This window comes from Erinaceus europaeus, chromosome 6 (genome assembly GCF_950295315.1).
Source record: "Erinaceus europaeus chromosome 6, mEriEur2.1, whole genome shotgun sequence".
In the NCBI taxonomy this organism is placed as follows: domain Eukaryota; kingdom Metazoa; phylum Chordata; class Mammalia; order Eulipotyphla; family Erinaceidae; genus Erinaceus; species Erinaceus europaeus.
In genome coordinates this window covers 2,185,277-2,201,832 of record NC_080167.1, presented here as the reverse complement: position 1 = coordinate 2,201,832, position 16,556 = coordinate 2,185,277, and the positions used below count along the sequence as shown (strand labels likewise).

Below are 16,556 nucleotides of genomic sequence, written 5' to 3'. Positions count from 1 at the left end.
ACGAAGAGCCTGTGGGAGGTGGTAGCGGCTAGGAGGCTGAGCCACGAGCATGAGGTCCTTAGCTGCTCCCTGTACACACTAGAGTCACGCTCCAGGGCTCTATCTCACACTCACTAATGAACACATTTTTTTTTGAAATTTTTTTCTTAAATATTATTTATTTATTATTGGATAGTGATAGAGAGAAATTCAGAAGGGGGGAACAGAGAGGGAGACAGACAGAGAAATACCTGAAGCCCTGCTTCACCACTCCTGAAGCTTTCCCCTGCAGGTGGGGCCAGGGGCTTTGAATCCGGGCCCTTGCGCTCTGTAATGTGTGCGCTTAACCAGGTGCGCCACAGCCTGGCCTGACACATTTTTTAAAAGAAAGTAAAGTGTGAAGACGGTTCACTTGGGCAGGTGCCTGCACTGCCACATACGGGGCCCAGGTTGAAGCCCCAGCCTCAGACAGGAGGCAAGTGTGGTGGCCACAGAGGAAACAGCTCTGGTGAGGACATCAGCCCTATTTTCTGAGTGAGAAAGAAGTGGCAGAGAGTTGTGAAACCGCAGTGAGCAAGGTCCATGGCCAGCACTGGGGCTCAGTACTAACACAACTCCAACTCTGGGTTCTCATTTTGTTTTTTTAATATTTATTATTTTCCCTTTTGTTGCCCCCCCTTTTACTGTTGTAGTCATTGTTGTTGTTGCTGTTGTTGTTGGATAGGACAGAGAGAAATGGAGAGAGGAGGGAAGACAGAGAGGGGGAGAGAAAGACAGACACCTGCAGACCTGCTTCACCGCCTGTGAAGTGACTCCCCTGCAGGTGGGGAGCCGGGGGTTCGAACTGGGATCCTTATGCCTGTCCTTGCGCTTCATGCCGACCCCCTTATTTTTTGTTGTTGTTGTTGTTGTTGTTTTTGATAGATGGTGAGAGAGAGGGACAGAGCTGGAAAGAAGCAGAGACACCTCTAGCCGTGCTCCACCACTCGTGAAGCTTGCCCCCTGCAGGTGGGGACTGGGGCTCCAACCTAGGGCTTCACACACGTTACTGGGTATCCTTGATTTTTTAATTAGATTAAAGCTGGAGGCGCTGGGGAGACTGGGGAGTAGCAGCACACAGGATCTGCATACAGGAGGTCCCGAGTTCAGTCCCCATCACCTTGTAATAGCCAGAACTGAGCAGCGTTCTGGTCAAACACAATGAAAGATTTTGTGGTCAACATGTTAAAAAAAAAGGTGGTGTGTGTGTGTGTGTGTGGGGGAGTCAGGAGGAAACAGATAGCATAATGGCTATGAAAAGAGACTCTAAAGCCTGAGGTGCCTAAGTCCCAGGTTCAATTCCTCACACCAACCATAAGCTAGACCTGAGCAGAGCAGTGCTCTGGTTACAAATAAAAAAAAGGGAGGGGGCAGGAGTCGGGCGGTAGCACAGCAGGTTAAGCGCAGGTGGCGTGAAGCACAAGGACCGGCATAAGGATCCAGGTTCAAGACCCCGGCTCCCCACCTGCAGGGGAGTTGCTTCACAGGTGGTGAAGCAGGTCTGCAGGTGTCTGTCTTTCTCTCCCCCTCTCTGTCTTCCCCTCCTCTCTCCATTTCTCTGTCCTATCCAACAACAACAACAACATCAACAATAATAACTACAACAATAAAACAACATGGGCAACAAAAGGGAAATTAAGTAAATAAATATAAAAAAATTTTTTTAATGGGTGGATGGCAGGGGATGGGCTAGGAAAAGTTGTACACCCCCCCAAGGTATCGCTCTGGTATTGTTAAAAGGGTAACAATTTCCAGGAAACACCAGTCATAAAAGCAGGCCAACCTACCAGTTTATTTACACGGAGCTTTGAGGAGTTAAATTTGAAGACATCGATTTTCTTATCCAGTGGTTTAATAGTGAACTGAAAGAAGGAAGCAGAGAGCGGTCTGAGTCTGGCGGGCGGGGAGACGGTGGCCCACGAGGAGAGCTCCCATGAGGACCGCGCTCTGGCTCGGGGCAGGGTCCTGCACCCACTGCAGGCGCCAGGAGACCACCTCCTCCGAGAAGGACTGCCAGAGCCCAGCTGGTGGCTTGAGTCTCCACTCTCTGGGAGCTGTGGCCAGGTCTTGCCTACGTGGGAGGGACTTAAGCTGGCCTAAGATGTGGAGGCGGGCAGTGCTGGGCATCCCAACACGCAGGTCTCTGGCTATGTGTGTCTGACGACAGCTGCTCACAGGAAGAATCAATCAGGGAACCAAGAGGTCAGAGCAGAAGTGACGGTGGCACTGAGACCCAGAGAGGAGGAGGGCGCTCAGGACGCAGCCAAAGCCCGGGCTGGCCCAGGGGCCGCCGCGCAGGGCAGCACCTCCAGGATCAGCGGTTCTCACCCTCCCTGACGAGCACTTTCTCGTCTTGTTTTATTTAAAGATCCATATGTGGTGTGGGGATAGATAGCGTAATGGTTCTTCAAAAAGATTCTCATGCCTGAAGCCCCCAGGATCAATCCCCTGCACCATTATAAGCCTGAGCTGATCTGTGCCCTGGTACATTCTTTTAAAATAATAATAATAATAATAATAATAATCTGCATCATCCTGGAGATGGCACAGTGGATAAGGAATTAGACTCTCAGGGGTCAGGTGGTTGCACAGCGGGTTAAGCACACGTGGCGCAAAGCGCAGGGACCAACATAAGGATCCCGGTTCGAGCCCCTGGCTCCCCACCTGCAGGGGAGTCGCTTCACAGGCGGTGAAGCATGTCTGCAGGTGTCTATCTTTCTCTCCCCGTCTCTGTCTTCCCCTCCTCTTTCCATTTACTTCTGTCCTATCCAACAACGATGACATCAATAACAACAGTAACCGCAACAAGGCTACAACAACAAGGGCAACAAAGGGGGGGAAATGGCCTCCAGGAGCAGTGGATTCATATTGCAGGCACCGAGCCCCAGCAATAACCCTGGAGGCAAAAAAGAAAAAAAAAAAAAAAGGAATTAAGACTCTCAAACACAAGGTCTTGAGTTTAATCCCTGACAGTGCGTGCCAGAGTGACATCTGGTTCTCTCTCCCCCCAACTTTCTCATTAGTAAAAAAATAAAATCTTCAAAAAGCAGAGTCTCTCATGACTAAGGCTGCTGAGTCCTAGGTTCAGCCCCACATACCGCCGTAGGCCAGAGCTGAGCCGTGCTCCAGTGCACTTGCTGGGCTGGCAGTGAGGGGTTCACACACACCGCTCTTAAAGACAAGAGTCCTGGGAAGTGGTGCAAGTGAATAAAGCATCAGACCCTAAAATAAGAGGCCCCAAGTTCAGTGCCCAGTATCGCGAGTGCAAAAGTGACACTCTGGTTCTTTTGTCCTCCATTAATAAATTAAAAAATAAACAAAAACTTTTGTTTAATTGGAATTTAGGAGGAGTGTAGTTGCCTTGCAGTGCAGCGGGCTCTGCATCCATTCCCTGGGGCGGGAAGATAGCGTAATGGTTCTGCAAACAGACTCTCATGCCTGAGGATCCAACATCCTAGGTTCAATCCCCAGCACCACCATCAGCCAGCCAGAGCTGAGCAGGGCTCTCTGGCTGAGGAAATAAGGAAATAAATAGCCAAGGTGTTTGGTGCAGTGGGCAGAGCGCTGGCCAAGCCTGATCACCAGCATCACATGTGCCACAGGGAGGCTCTGGTTCTTCTTCTCTCTTCGTCATAAATAAATAAATCTTGTGGTCCGGGAGGTGGCGCAGTGATAAGGCTGTGGACTCTCAAGCATGAGGTCCTGAGTTCTATCCCCGGCAGCACATGTGCCAGAGTGATGTCTGGTTCTTTCTCTCTCCTCCTATCTTCTCGTGAATAAACAAAATCTTTTTTTTTTAATTTATTCCCTTTTGTTGCCCTTGTTTTTTTTTGTTGTTGTTGTTGTTGTAGTTGATCTCGTTGTTGTTGGGTAGGACAGAGAGAAAGGGAGAGAGGAGGGGAAGACAAAGAAGGGGAGAGAAAGATAGACACCTGCAGTCCTGTTTCACCGCTTGTGAAGCGATTCCCCTGCAGGTGGGGAGCCGGGGGCACGAACCGAGATCCTTACACCGGTCCTTGTGCTTAGCGCCACCTGCGCTTAACCCGCTGTGCTACCGCCCGACTCCCAACAAAATCTTTTAAAAATGAAGTAAATCTGGGAGTCGGGCGTAGCTCAGCGGGTTAAGCGATTGTGGCGCAAAGCACAAAGATCGGCATAAGGATCCTGGTTCGAGCCCCCGGCTCCCCACCTGCAGGGGAGTAGCTTCGCAGGCGGTGAAGCAGGTCTGCAGGTGTCTGTCTTTCTCTCCCCCTCTGTCTTCCCCTCCTCTCTCCATTTCTCTCTGTCCTATCCAACAATGATGACAGCAATAACAACAACGATAAACAACAAGGGAAAATAAATAAATAAATGTTAAAAAAAATTTAAAAAAAAAGAACTTAATAAAAAAATGAAGTAAATCTTTAAAAAATGCAGAGAATCTCTCATGAGAAATGAAAATGTGAAGGGTAAGGGGTGTACCCTTCAGTGTGGCTTACTGTTCCGTGGGGCTCAGTGCTGGCAAGCCGAGCCCCCCAGCTTCTCAGTGACCCAGATGAGCGACGTGCACTGGACTGGGAACACTGCAGTAACCAAGTACCAGTACCCGGCGGTAAGGAGGGGAAGAGCAGGGCCCTCCTGAGAGCCAGCACCGGCAGGGACATGCCTGCAGGAGACTGGGGCGGGCTGGTTCACCCACCTCCTTGTCACTGTAGGAGATGTTTCGGATCTCGTTCCACGGGAAGGAGATCTTGGGGGTCATCCTGTTGTCGGGGTCGTAGATGTGCAGGCCCAGCGCGTACACCCCGAGCAGCAGCTCCGTGCCCTTCTTGTTCTGCAGACACGAGAAACGACACCGTCAGCCGGCCGCTCACGTCCCCAAGGGCCCGGCACACACGCAACTTCAGACGACAAGCACCAACAGGCCGGTCACCGCTGCCGTGTGAGCCGAGTATGTGTGTGGGGCTGGGCCAGGGCCAGGCAAAACTATGTCAGCCGTGACAGTGTCCACGACAGAGTCCCTTCACTGGGTCACTGGCTGCCCTTGCCTGGCAGCGGAAGCTTCTCCCTGCTCCAGGGTGGAGCGCAGGTGGCCTGCTGCTGACAACGTGGTGGTGGAGCTGCCTGCTGAGGAGAGTGAGCATGCGCTCCAGGGACAGATGGACGTCTGCTTCTGAAGAGGAAGAGATCACCAGTTGGGCGCTGGCGCAGCAGGTTCAGCGCAGTGTTGGCATGCTTCTAATTCTGCTTCTAAGACCCCTTCTGTTTCATTGGTTTAACCCCCCTGCTTAACACTGTATCCTATTTACATAACCACTGTTAACTAAGCACCGCCCTGCCTGCAGGACACTGGTTTAATCCCACTGGTTCACCATCTCTTTTTGCTGCGCCCCCTCTCCTAGTCACACCCTGGTTTGCACCAGTCTCTCTTTTCACTCCACCCTCTCTACGTCACATCCTGTTTCCACCCTATTTGGCCAGTATATATATAAGGACAGGATTGTGATTCGTTTTTAGCTTAGATGGTTTAGATTGTGCTGTGTTCTACATGTATAAAGTGATACTGCTGCCCAACTCAGCCATGAGTCCCTGGTCGGCTGTCTCCTTCCGCAAAGCTAGTCCAGCAGCGCAGGTGGTGGAAAGCACAAGCACCGGTGTAAGGATACGGGTTTGAGCCCCCAACTCCCCACCTGCAGGGGAGTCACTTCACAGGTGGTGAAGCAGGTCTGCAGGTGTCTGTCTTTCTCTCCTCCTGTCTCTCCCCTCCTTTCTCCAGTTCTCTCTGTCCTATCCAACAATAACGACGTCAATAACAACAACTACAACAATTACAACAATAATAACTACAACAATAAAACAACAAGGCCAACAAAAGGGAATAAATAAGTATTAAGAAAATGAAAGAGGAAGAGATCCAGAAAGACAGAGACCCACAGCATGACCCTCCTATGTGATGCCAGGGATTGGGCTCGCGACCCTGTGCTTAAGATGCCAACACCCTGGCCACTGCACCACCTCTGAGGCTGCTGGGAGGAATCCTTTTACTGCTTCTAGCGGCCAAAGGTCAGGCTGGAGTACAAAGGGATCCCTTTGCTGGTCTGCAAAGCTCTTCCAACTACTGCAACAACACAGCAGAGCTCTGCACTGCTGAAACCAATGGCACATTCTGGGAAATGAGATCCGGGTCATGGGGACTGGGAGGTGGTGCACCAGCTAGCACACACTGTACCAAGGATCCTGGTTTGAGCCCCCAGCTCCCCCCCTGCAGGGGGGTCACCTCACAAGCGGTGAAGCAGTCTGCAGGTGTCTGTCTTTCTCTCCCCCTCTCTGTCTTCCCCTCCTCTCTCCATTTCTCTCTGTCCTATCTAACAACGACGACATCAATATTAACTACAACAATAAAAAACAAGGGCAACAAAAGGTAATAAATAAATAAACATTTTCTAAAAATCACACGTGTCAGAGGATTTGGTTCCAACAAAACAACAACACTAAAAATAACATAAAACTCAACAGGAGTCAGGGAGGCGGCACAGTGGGCAGAGCTGGCATCACTAGCCTGAGGCCCTGGGCGTGGCCCCTAGCACCACAAACACCAGAGGGATGCTCTGACTTTCTGTTTCCTTTCTTTTTTCTTTCTGTCATTCTTTTTTAATTTTAATTATTGATAGAGACAGAGAGAAATTGAGAGGGAGCAGAGAGAGGAAGAGACAGAGATACTGGCAGACTTGCTTCACTACTTGTGAAGCTTTCTCTCTGCCGGTGGGGGCCAGGGGCTTGAAGCCGGGTCCTTGCGCACTGTAACATGAGCACTTAAGCAGGACCACCACTGCCTGGCCCGCCTCTGATTTGTTAAGTGAATATTGACGACGAAATCTAAAAGAAACTGAAAGTCAAACACACCTGGGACGGGGGAGGGGAGGGACTCTGCTTCTGCCTCCTACAGTGATTCTCCCAGTCCTTCTGAGAGTGTCAAGCACACATCATTTCCTTGGCTAACAGACAACCACCAGGTCCCTCAACACACGGGGCAGTGAACACTGCAGAGCCACTCACGCTACTCACCGTGTCAGTCTGAGGGCTGGGGAACCGTCGCCCGGTAAGAAACGGATGTCTGACCACACGACTTTGGTGGTGGGTGCAGCGTGGAGCTGTACCCTGTAACCATCCAATCTTGTAACCCACTATTAATCACAGAAGAGGAGGAAAGAGAACTGACGCCTATGAATCATAACACTGGCTTACGGGGGCCGGGCGGTAGTGCACCAGGTTTAGCGCACGTAGTACAAAGTGCAAGGATCCTGGTTCGAGCCCCCGGCTCCCCACCTGCATGGGGGGAAGGTGTCCACTTCATAGACAGTGCAGCAGGTCTGCAGGTGTCTGTCTTTCTCCCTCCATCTCTGTCTCCTCCCTACCCCCCTCAATTTTTCTCTGTCCTATCCAATAAAGTGTAAAAAAAAAAAAAAGCCTCCGGGAGCAGTGGGTCGTTAGTGCTGGCACCGAGCCTCAGTGATAACACAGGAAAAACAACTTGCTTCCCAGAGTTCTCCACAGAAATGGGTCAAAAAAGGTCTGTGTTTAAGGAAACCAAACACTTAGCAGATACAAATAAATAAACTGTGGACAATAATCTACATTGTTATGAGAAGCTTTTCTGGCACTCGCTCACTCAAGAAAACACACTTGTCTGTGTGTGCTTTATTTTATGGGAATTGGCCCATAAAAAAAGCTGTATTTAGCAAACAAATTAAGTAGGAAGCTATCCTTGAATTTTTCAAATGTGTTTCGATTTTCCCAAATGTAACACAAAACTGAGAGGAGGCCCAGAAGGAAGGCCAAGTGTGGCCGTGTGCAGAGGTGGGGTGGGGGCTGCTCTGCTGGCCTCTGTGCCGTCCAGGAGGGGGCCCCGGGGAGAGAGGGGCAGAGCACCCCAGAGCAGGCACTACTAGGGGTCTGAGCAGGAAGCCAGTTACTCTGCTGGGGAGAACCCCAGCCCCAGCCCCCCAGCCAGCCAGGAACCCAGAAATGCAGCCCCGCGGGAGGACTCCTTACAGCTGCTCGCGGCCCCTCTCGCAGGGCCAGAAGTAATCGAGTGCTGCTCTCAGAGCTGCCCACAGGCTCCCACAGGCTCCCGGCCGGCCCTCTCTCGGGCTTCGGACGCCTGATTGCCCATCGGCTAGTGGAAATCCCACAGAAAGGCCTGAGAGCCTTCCCCCCGCCCTCCGCCTTCCCGCCCACCGCAGAGGCGCTGCCCCAGTTTAGGCTGCAGCCGAGGGCCCCACGCACCCGGATGGCAAAGTAGTTGACACCGTACATCTCCAGGTCCTGCGCGATCTTCAGGTACTCCATCTCCGCCTCGTCCCTGGAGGGCAGGGAGAGACGACGTCACCAGTGGCCGCCGGCCACCCGCACTTGGGTCCATCACCCGCGGGTCCCTCACACGCACAGACAGGCACTTCCCCTCCCCAGGAAAACAAGACCCACTACTCGGGCTTCTGGCTCCAACTGCACGCCCTGCCCTTGGCAAACAGCGCTGCCGTCGCCAGCGGGCACAGCAGGGCACGTGGTGTGTTATCTTGTCCCCGCAAGTGGGCCTGGAGGTCCAGACTGCCCTCAGGCGGCCGCTTCACCGAGCCGTGCCCTCTCCTCCCCGAGGACGCTGGGGGAGTGTGATGACTCCCTGCAAGTGGGTTGGCAGCACCTTCTCACTTGTGCTAGAGGCCAGGGCACCCTCCTGACTGTACCGCTGCGGGGTGGCACTGGAGGTCAGATTGAGAGCTGCCCGGACTAGAGAGGGCAGCCAGTACACCTGTTTCTTTCTTTTTAAAAAACATTTTATTTATTTACTAATGAGAAATATAGGAGGAGAGAAAGAACCAGACATGACTCTGGTACCTGTGCTGCTGGGGAATGAACTCACGACTTAGACTGAACTCATGTCTTAGAGTCTACTGCCTTAGCTACTGCGCCACTTCCTGGACCACCAGGACACCCACTTCTTTCTTTCTTTCTTTCTTTCTTTCTTTCTTTCTTTCTTTCTTTCTTTCTTTCAAGTTTTCTTTTTGCATTTTTTAAAAAAAAATATTTGTTTTTGGATAGAGAAAGAAATTCAGAGAGAAGGGGGAAATAGACAGAGAGACACCTGCAGACCTACTTCACCGCCTGTGAAGCAACTCCCCTGCAGGTGGGGAGCCAGGGGCTTGAACTGGGATCCTAATGGGCCCTTGTGCTTTGCACCACATGTGCTTAACCCACTGCGCTACCACCCGACTCCCTGACAACCATTTCTAAGGGCTGAATCAACTGTTAGTAAGGTCTTCAGGCAGTAACGGCTTGCAAAGCACTCCCAGACAGAGACAGGTGTGGGATGCTTTTTCCCTCACGTCTGCCTAGGACTGAGACCTCTTCCCTCTTCCTGCAAGCTCAAAATGCTCTCAAATGAATTTTAAAACCCAACCAGGGGCCAGGAGGCAGCTCAGTAGGTAGAGCGCACACATTCGCAAACATGAGACCGTGGGTTGGAGCCTCAGGTCAGCACTCGGTACAGCAGATGGCGGAGCAGTGCTGGGGTAGAGCTCCTCTGCCAGCCTCTTCCCCTTCTCAGAAATATAGAACATCTCCTCCTAGCTTTCTCATTAATAAATAAATAAAATAGTGGTCTGGGAGGTGGCGCAGTGGATAAAGTGTTGGAGTCTCAACCAAGAGGTCCTGAGTTCGATCCCCAGCAGTACACATACCAGAGTGATGTCTGGTTCTTTGTCTCTCTGCCTATATTTCTCATGAATAAATAAATAAAATATTTTTAAAAAAAATACAGACTAAACCTAGGTCAGTGTCTGGGCAAAGTGCCACCACGAGGTCTCCACACTCCGTGCCTGCGGCTCCTAGGCTGTGGGCGCGACTGCTGCACAGCCAGAAGCCAGGGCAGAGTAGCGTCTGGTTTAGCAAGTGCAAAAGCAAAGACGGACAGACAAACAAAACAGGCTTGGAGGTGCTGGAGACAGCCTGCCAGGCAGAGTGCACATTTCACTGAGCCTGAGGACCCAGCCCCCAGCACCACGCATGAGAGCAGGGGTGGCCTCCAGGGAAGTTCTACAAATGGAGGAAGGGTGCTGTGGTATCTTTTCTCTGTCCCTCTTTCTGTCTCTCTGTGTGTGTGTGTCTGAGTGTGTGTGTAATTCAGGAATTTGAAAAAGAAATGTTAGCCAGTGGAACTACACATATGAGGCCTGGGGAGAGCAAGAGGGAGAGGCAGAGGCAGAGGCAGAGGCAGAGGCAGAGGCAGAGGCAGAGGCAGAGGCAGAGGGAGAGGGAGAGGCAGAGGGAGAGGGAGAGGGAGAGGGAGAGGCAGAGGGAGAGGGAGAGGCAGAGGAAGAGGGAGAGGGAGAGGGAGAGGCAGAGGGAGAGGCAGAGGGAGAGGGAGAGGCAGAGGGAGAGGCAGAGGGAGAGGCAGAGACAGAGGGAGAGGGAGAGGGAGAGGCAGAGGGAGAGGCAGAGGGAGAGGGAGAGGCAGAGGGAGAGGCAGAGGGAGAGGCAGAGGCAGAGGCAGAGGGAGAGGCAGAGGCAGAGGGAGATGCAGAGGGAGAGGGAGAGGGAGAGGGAGAGGCAGAGGGAGAGGGAGAGGGAGAGGGAGAGGGAGAGGGAGAGGGAGAGGCAGAGGGAGAGGGAGAGGCAGAGGGAGAGGGAGAGGCAGAGGGAGAGGGAGAGGCAGAAGGAGATGGAGAGGGAGAGGCAGAGGGAGAGGGAGGGGGAGGGGGAGGGGGAGAGGGAGAGAGGCAGATGCAGAGGGAGAGGGAAGGGTCCTCCTCACCTGGCGCAGCCCCGGTGCTCCGCATATGAGGCTGTGATCCTCTCCTCCCACATCTCCGGGGTCATCCTGTACAGATTGTCCACCTGCAGGAAACAGATCAAAATGAGAGGCCCACACGGAGGAGGCTCAGCACTGCGCATCATCTCCACAGCGACGCTCCCTGGAGACAAGGGCAGAGCTGTTTTAGATCCACACGCGGGAGACGTGGCTGTCCAAGTGGGTACCGTTCCCTGTTTGGCCCCATCCCCAGGCCGGGTGCCCCCAGGGCCACCACCACAATGGTTATGCAAAGACTCTCGTGCCTAAGGATTCCAAGGTCTCAGGTTCAAATCCCCAAACCACCGTAAGTCAGAGCTAAGCAGTGCTCTGGGAAAAGAAAAAAACGTGGGGGTGGGGCTGGGTAATGGTGCCCCTGGTTTAAGTGCACAGAGCACAGAGCACGAGGACCCGTGTGCGCAAGGAGCCAGGTTTGAGCCCCGGCTCCTCACCTGCAGGGGGGATTTTTCACAAGTAATGAAGCAAGTCTGCAGGCGTCTGTTTTTCTCTCTCCTCTCAATTTCTCTCTGTTCTATCCAGTAAAATAGAGAAAAAATGGCGCCCAGGAGCAGTGGGTTCGTAGTGCAGGCACTGAGCCCCAGTGATAACCTTGGAAACACACAAACAAAAAAAGGTCATCTGAGCTGCAGGGGCCATTTGGGGAGCTGCCCATGACCACAGGTGGCAGAAGCAGGCCGGGAGAGAGGGCCCAGCGGCAGGGGGGCAGCGGGGCGGGGCAGGGGCAGCACATCACACCCCACAGCAAGTGCCTCACAGGCCAGAGTGGTGCTGTCCCCCTGGAGAAATAAAGCACACACTGAAAAAGGGAAAAAGATGGAGCCAGGACACAGCTCACCTGGTAGAGCACACACTTTGCCACCTGTGAGGGTCTGGGTTCGAGCCCCCGGCCACCACATAGTCGCACCTGTGTGGGGAAGCCTCCCAAGGGGTGAGGCAGTGCTGTGGTCTCTCTCCCCTTCTTGCAGTGTCTCACCCTCTTTGACTCTCTAGCTATCTAAAAACAAAACAAACCAAAAACAATCACAGAGTCCCCAGTGGTAACCCACGCAGCAAAACACACCACGGCAGGCCAAGGAGGGAAGCCCCCAGCTGGCCCTGCCCGCCCCTCCCCCCAAGGGCCCTGCTAGGGAATCTGGAGGTGACTGCCTCTGGCCCTGGCGACACCCCCTCCCTGGATCTCTGCTTCTTCCCGTGCTCAGCAGAGACCCATCCTCCTCACACAAGCTCAGAAGCAGAACTCTGAGCGTTGCGGCAGCCCTGCGCCTGCTGCCCTGCTTTCTCTAGACCACGTGGCCGCTGCCTCTCCCCAGAGAGGAAGCTGGGTCCCTTACCCTCTTGGGAAGCAGTTCTTCTTGGGCCAGAAATCCCCGCTTGTGCATAGAAGGGTCGTAGTCACCGTACTGCAAGGAGAAAGGGCGATTGAGACTCCAGGGACAACGGCCGCCTCTCAGCAGGCTCCATCTCATCGTCCCCCAGCTCCAGGGAGCCGTTCAATGGCGATGACAAGTCCAGATTCCAGCCTTGCCAGTTTGTTACCCTTGACTGGAAACACACTGCTGATGACATCTACTAACAGACCTGCAGGGTCCCGGGAGGGACGGAGGCTGATGTGCTGATAAGAATGTGGCATTTGTGTAGAAATAAGGTCTGGTTTCCAACCCGCAAAGAAACCACAACATTTGCTTTTGAAATGAAGCAGCAGAGAGCAACTGTGAAAGTTGGGATTAGCAGCTTGAGTTAAGAGTCCTCCCCAGAAATGCTTTTAAGTGGCTGTGATTGGGACCAGGAAGCCGGAGGAAGGCGGCTGAGATGTCTAATACCTTTCACCCAGGGCTCTGGGAGAAATCTGATGGCAACACTGTCATTCTCATGGAACAAAGGAACCCAGAGGAGGCTAACTGGTTTTCCTGACACTGCAGAGAAGCGGGTGGGGGTGGTGATGCATCACTGGGGGGGGGGGGGAACACCCGCAACCTGAGTGTTTTACTGATTTAAGGAAGATAAAAGAATAACCCTTTCTGCTCTGCAAAATGTGAAGCTGGCGCCCACACCAGAGTGATGCAAAGGGGTGGGGAGGGAGGGAGTAAGGAAGGCAGAAAGGAAAGGGAAAACAGGGAAGGGAAAACAGGGAAGGGAGGGAAAACAGGGGAGGGGACAAGGTGGTGGTGCACTTGGTTGAGCACACACAGTGAGCTCAAGGACCCAGGTTTGAGCCCCTGGTCCCCACTTGCAGGAGGAAACTTCACAAGGGTGAAGTAGGGCTGCAAGTGTCTGTCTCTCTTCTCTATCTCCCTAGTCCCTGTCAATTTTTGATGGTCTCTATCCTAAATAACTAAAGGAAGGAAAGAGAGAGAGAAGGAAAGGAAGAGGAAGGAAAGGAAGAGAAGAGAGGGGACTCTAACAAGCAAGCAAACCTTAAGAGAGGGGAGAATGTAGTCTGTCTGTCTCGTGTTTTCCCTCTGGAGCCAAGCAAGACACAAAGCCGGCTGTTTTAGCGTAACCTTCTACAACAACGTTCAGCCACCAAAATGGAAAAGCGAACTCCAAACAGCATCAAACAGAGTCACAGTGAGGCTCACCCAGGCCCCAAAGCGCCTCAAGGCCTCACTGGTTTCCAGATGGTTTGGGCCTGAAAGGACGGGTCCCCAGAGGCAGGCCAGCCTCCTCGTGAGTCTCCCCCCTGGCTGTATGTGGGTCCCGGGCGTTAACAGAACTCGTTTTTGAAATTCAACATTAAAAATGTGCCCCCCCAAAAAATAAAATAAAATAAAAACGTGCCCCAGTTTCCACAAGCCGGCCAGCTTCCTTCATTTACGAACCTTGGTCTCTCAGGCCCTGGAGGGGAGGTGTTCACGGTCCCCACTGGGGGGGGGGGTGTCTGGGGGCGCCCGCTGGAGGAAGCTTCCCGCGCCCGGCTGGGAGCTCAGAAGTGGTGAGAGGGGCTAGCAGTCTGCCCAGCGTTGGAGCTGCAGGGAGGTCAGATGAACCCAGAAGCAGGCACGGCACACAACACTGTGCTCAGCTGCCCGATTTCAAGACCAGCTCCGGTCAGGCACCACTCCCAGGGTTTTGCTTGTTTGTTTGTTTGTTTTGCTTTCTGCCTCCAGGATTCTCATGCCAACACTACCAATCCACTGATGCTGGCGGCCATTTTTCCATTATATTGGATAGGACAGAGAGAAATTGAGGTGGGGTGGGGGGCTAGAGAGGGGAAAAGAAAGAAAGACACCTGCAGACCTGCTTCACCGCTTGTGAAGTGATCCTCATGCAGGTGGAGAGCCAGGGGGCTCGAACCGGGATCCTGTGTGGGTCCTTGCATTAGTCCTATGTGCACTTAACCTGGTGCACCACCGCCCAGCCCCCTCCCAGTGTTTTCCTATCAGTCAAAGCAGAGCATTACTCTGAGAGGGTCTGGGGTGTCTCTGCAGCGTTTGCGTCCCAGGGCCATCAGTAAGGGACCGTCTCTCACCTCAGCCTTCTCACTCAGAGAGAGCAGTGTGGCCAGCCCTGCCCCAGGGGTGAGTAGTGTAGGGGCCGTCGGTGTCTGTCTGCTGTGTCAGAGGCCTGTGCCAACCTCTCCATGGTGCTGCCCAGAGGCTGATATTGGGGGGGGGGTTTGAACCAAGTGGCGGCCACACTGTCAACCCCGATTCACATGGCAGCAAGATTCACCAGGGACAGAACCTCGAGGTGCCCTCAGCTCTGCTGGAAGACCTACCCACACTTGCTCACAGCAAGAAGGCCACCTGACGTGTGTGTCTGCTCCTAGATGTCGCGTTTAAAAACAAATGGAGGGGGCACTGGGCAGTGGCACAGCGGGTTAGGCCCACATGGTGTGAAGTGCAAGGATCAGCCAAAGGATCCCGGTTCGAGTCCCCGGCTCCACACCTGCAGGGGAGTCGCTTCATAGGCGGTGAAGCAGGTCTGCAGTTGTCTGTGTTTCTCTCCCACTCTGTCTTCCCCTCCTCTCTCCATTTCTCTCTGTCCTATCCAACAACAATAACAATACTACTAACAACAATCATAACAGCAACGATAAACAAAAAGGGCAACAAAAGGGGGAAATAGCCTCCAGCAGCAGTGGCTTCACGGTGCAGGCACCTGGAGACAAAAAAAAAAAAAAAAGAAAAAGCCAGCGCAGAAATGGGGGAGGGTCCTGGATTTATGGCACTGAGTGAATCTAGCAGAACGTCCCAGCCCTGTGGGGGAAGGGAGGAGGCGCATGTGCTGTGCTCCTTCACGTTCCGTTGCATCCCAATGATGGAACCTGGAGAAATTCACTGTGAAAGTAATGGAGCCCGGACTGCACCTGCACTGGCCTCTGATTTTATATTTGCTATTTGGGTTCCTGCATTGCACAGAGCTCCCAAGCTACAGGAACTTCAGGCCACAATACCCGATTCCAATCCAGGAAGGGACTTTGCCCGCTGAAGGACTCTGCAGCGCTGAGGTTAAGCAGGCTTCTCCAGGATAATAAACTTCCCACTGCCCAAATGCACGGGAATTCTCAGCCGAGGCTCTGAGCAGGACTTCCCGCATCGTGAAGATGAATCAAGGTGCGGAGAGGAGTCAGGCAGAACCCTCCAACACGCCAGTCACGCACACCCAGCAGGACGACAGACTTAACCTCTAAACAAAATCCCATGCAGGCACCAGGACAAAGCATGAAGGAACATGTGCAGAGATGGCTGGTGACGCCACTCGAAACACGAGAGGAAGGAGCCCAGGGCTGAGGCCAGAGGCATATGGAAGCCGTGGAAATCAGCCACGAGGCGGCAGTGCGGCGCAGGAGACGCCAGCTGCAAACAGTCAAGTCACAGAAAAAGGAATCGTAAGGATCCCGGTTCCCCACCTGCACAGGCGGTGAAGTAGGTCTGCAGGTGTCTGTCTTTTCCCCTGTCTTCCCCTCCTTTCTCCATTTCTCTCTGTCCTGTCCGACAACGACGACATCAATGACAACAACAATAACTACAACAATAAAAATAAGGGCAAAAAAATGGAGTAAATGAATAAATATAAAAAAAAGATTTATAAGAAAGAGAGAGAGAGAAAGAAAGAAAAAAGAAAGAAAGAAAGAAAGAAAGAAAGAAAGAAAGAAAGAAAGAAAGAAAGAGGAATCGAAGGGCCAGTGACTCTATGACAAGACGGTCGGCCCCAAAGGCATCCAGGAAATGAAAACTTAACAGAAGACAAGACACAGACATGTTCTGTTCTCTCATATTAGCAAAACCATTAAAAACTGACAGCACCCACTGGTGAGGAGAGGAGGCTGCGACATTCTCACCACGTGCTCACAAGTTAAATCAGGACAGCACTTAGAAAGGGCATTTGGGGGAGTTGGCAGTAGCACAGCGGGTTAAGCGACCTTGGCGCAAAGCCCAAGGACCTGCGTAAGGATCCCGGTTCGAGCCCCCGGCTCCCCCACCTGCAGGGGAGTCGCTTCACAGGCGGTGAAGCAGGCCTGCAGGTGTCTGTCTTTCTCTCCCCCTCTTTGTCTTTCTCTCCTCTCTCCATTTCTCTCTGTCCTATCCAACAACGATGACATCAATAACCACAACAATAATAAATACAACAATAAAACAACAATGACAACAAAAGGGAATAAATAAATAAATAAAAAGAGACATAGAGAGATGCTGCCCCAAAGCTTCACCACCTGTGAATCGACTCCCCTGCAGATGGAGAGCCTGGG

The 16,556-nt window shown here is 52.7% G+C and overlaps 2 protein-coding genes across 5 annotated transcripts in view; one reads left to right on the top strand and one right to left on the bottom strand.

The window, feature by feature from the left end:
• The window catches only part of LOC107523668 (merlin), a 263,651-nt gene that overhangs the window by 185,582 nt on the left and 61,513 nt on the right, over nt 1–16,556 (top strand). The gene's annotated exons all lie outside the window — the stretch shown is intronic.
• The window catches only part of LOC103119336 (NF2, moesin-ezrin-radixin like (MERLIN) tumor suppressor), a 58,522-nt gene that overhangs the window by 14,999 nt on the left and 26,967 nt on the right, over nt 1–16,556 (bottom strand). For all 3 annotated transcript variants that reach the window (XM_060192872.1, XM_060192873.1, XM_060192871.1), the window contains exons 5-9: nt 12,196–12,264; nt 10,808–10,890; nt 8,284–8,359; nt 4,697–4,831; nt 1,806–1,880 (exon numbers count right to left, since the gene is read on the bottom strand). In XM_060192872.1, the coding sequence (XP_060048855.1) occupies nt 1,806–1,880; nt 4,697–4,831; nt 8,284–8,359; nt 10,808–10,890; nt 12,196–12,264 (438 nt within the window). The remainder of the gene's footprint in view (nt 1–1,805; nt 1,881–4,696; nt 4,832–8,283; nt 8,360–10,807; nt 10,891–12,195; nt 12,265–16,556) is intronic.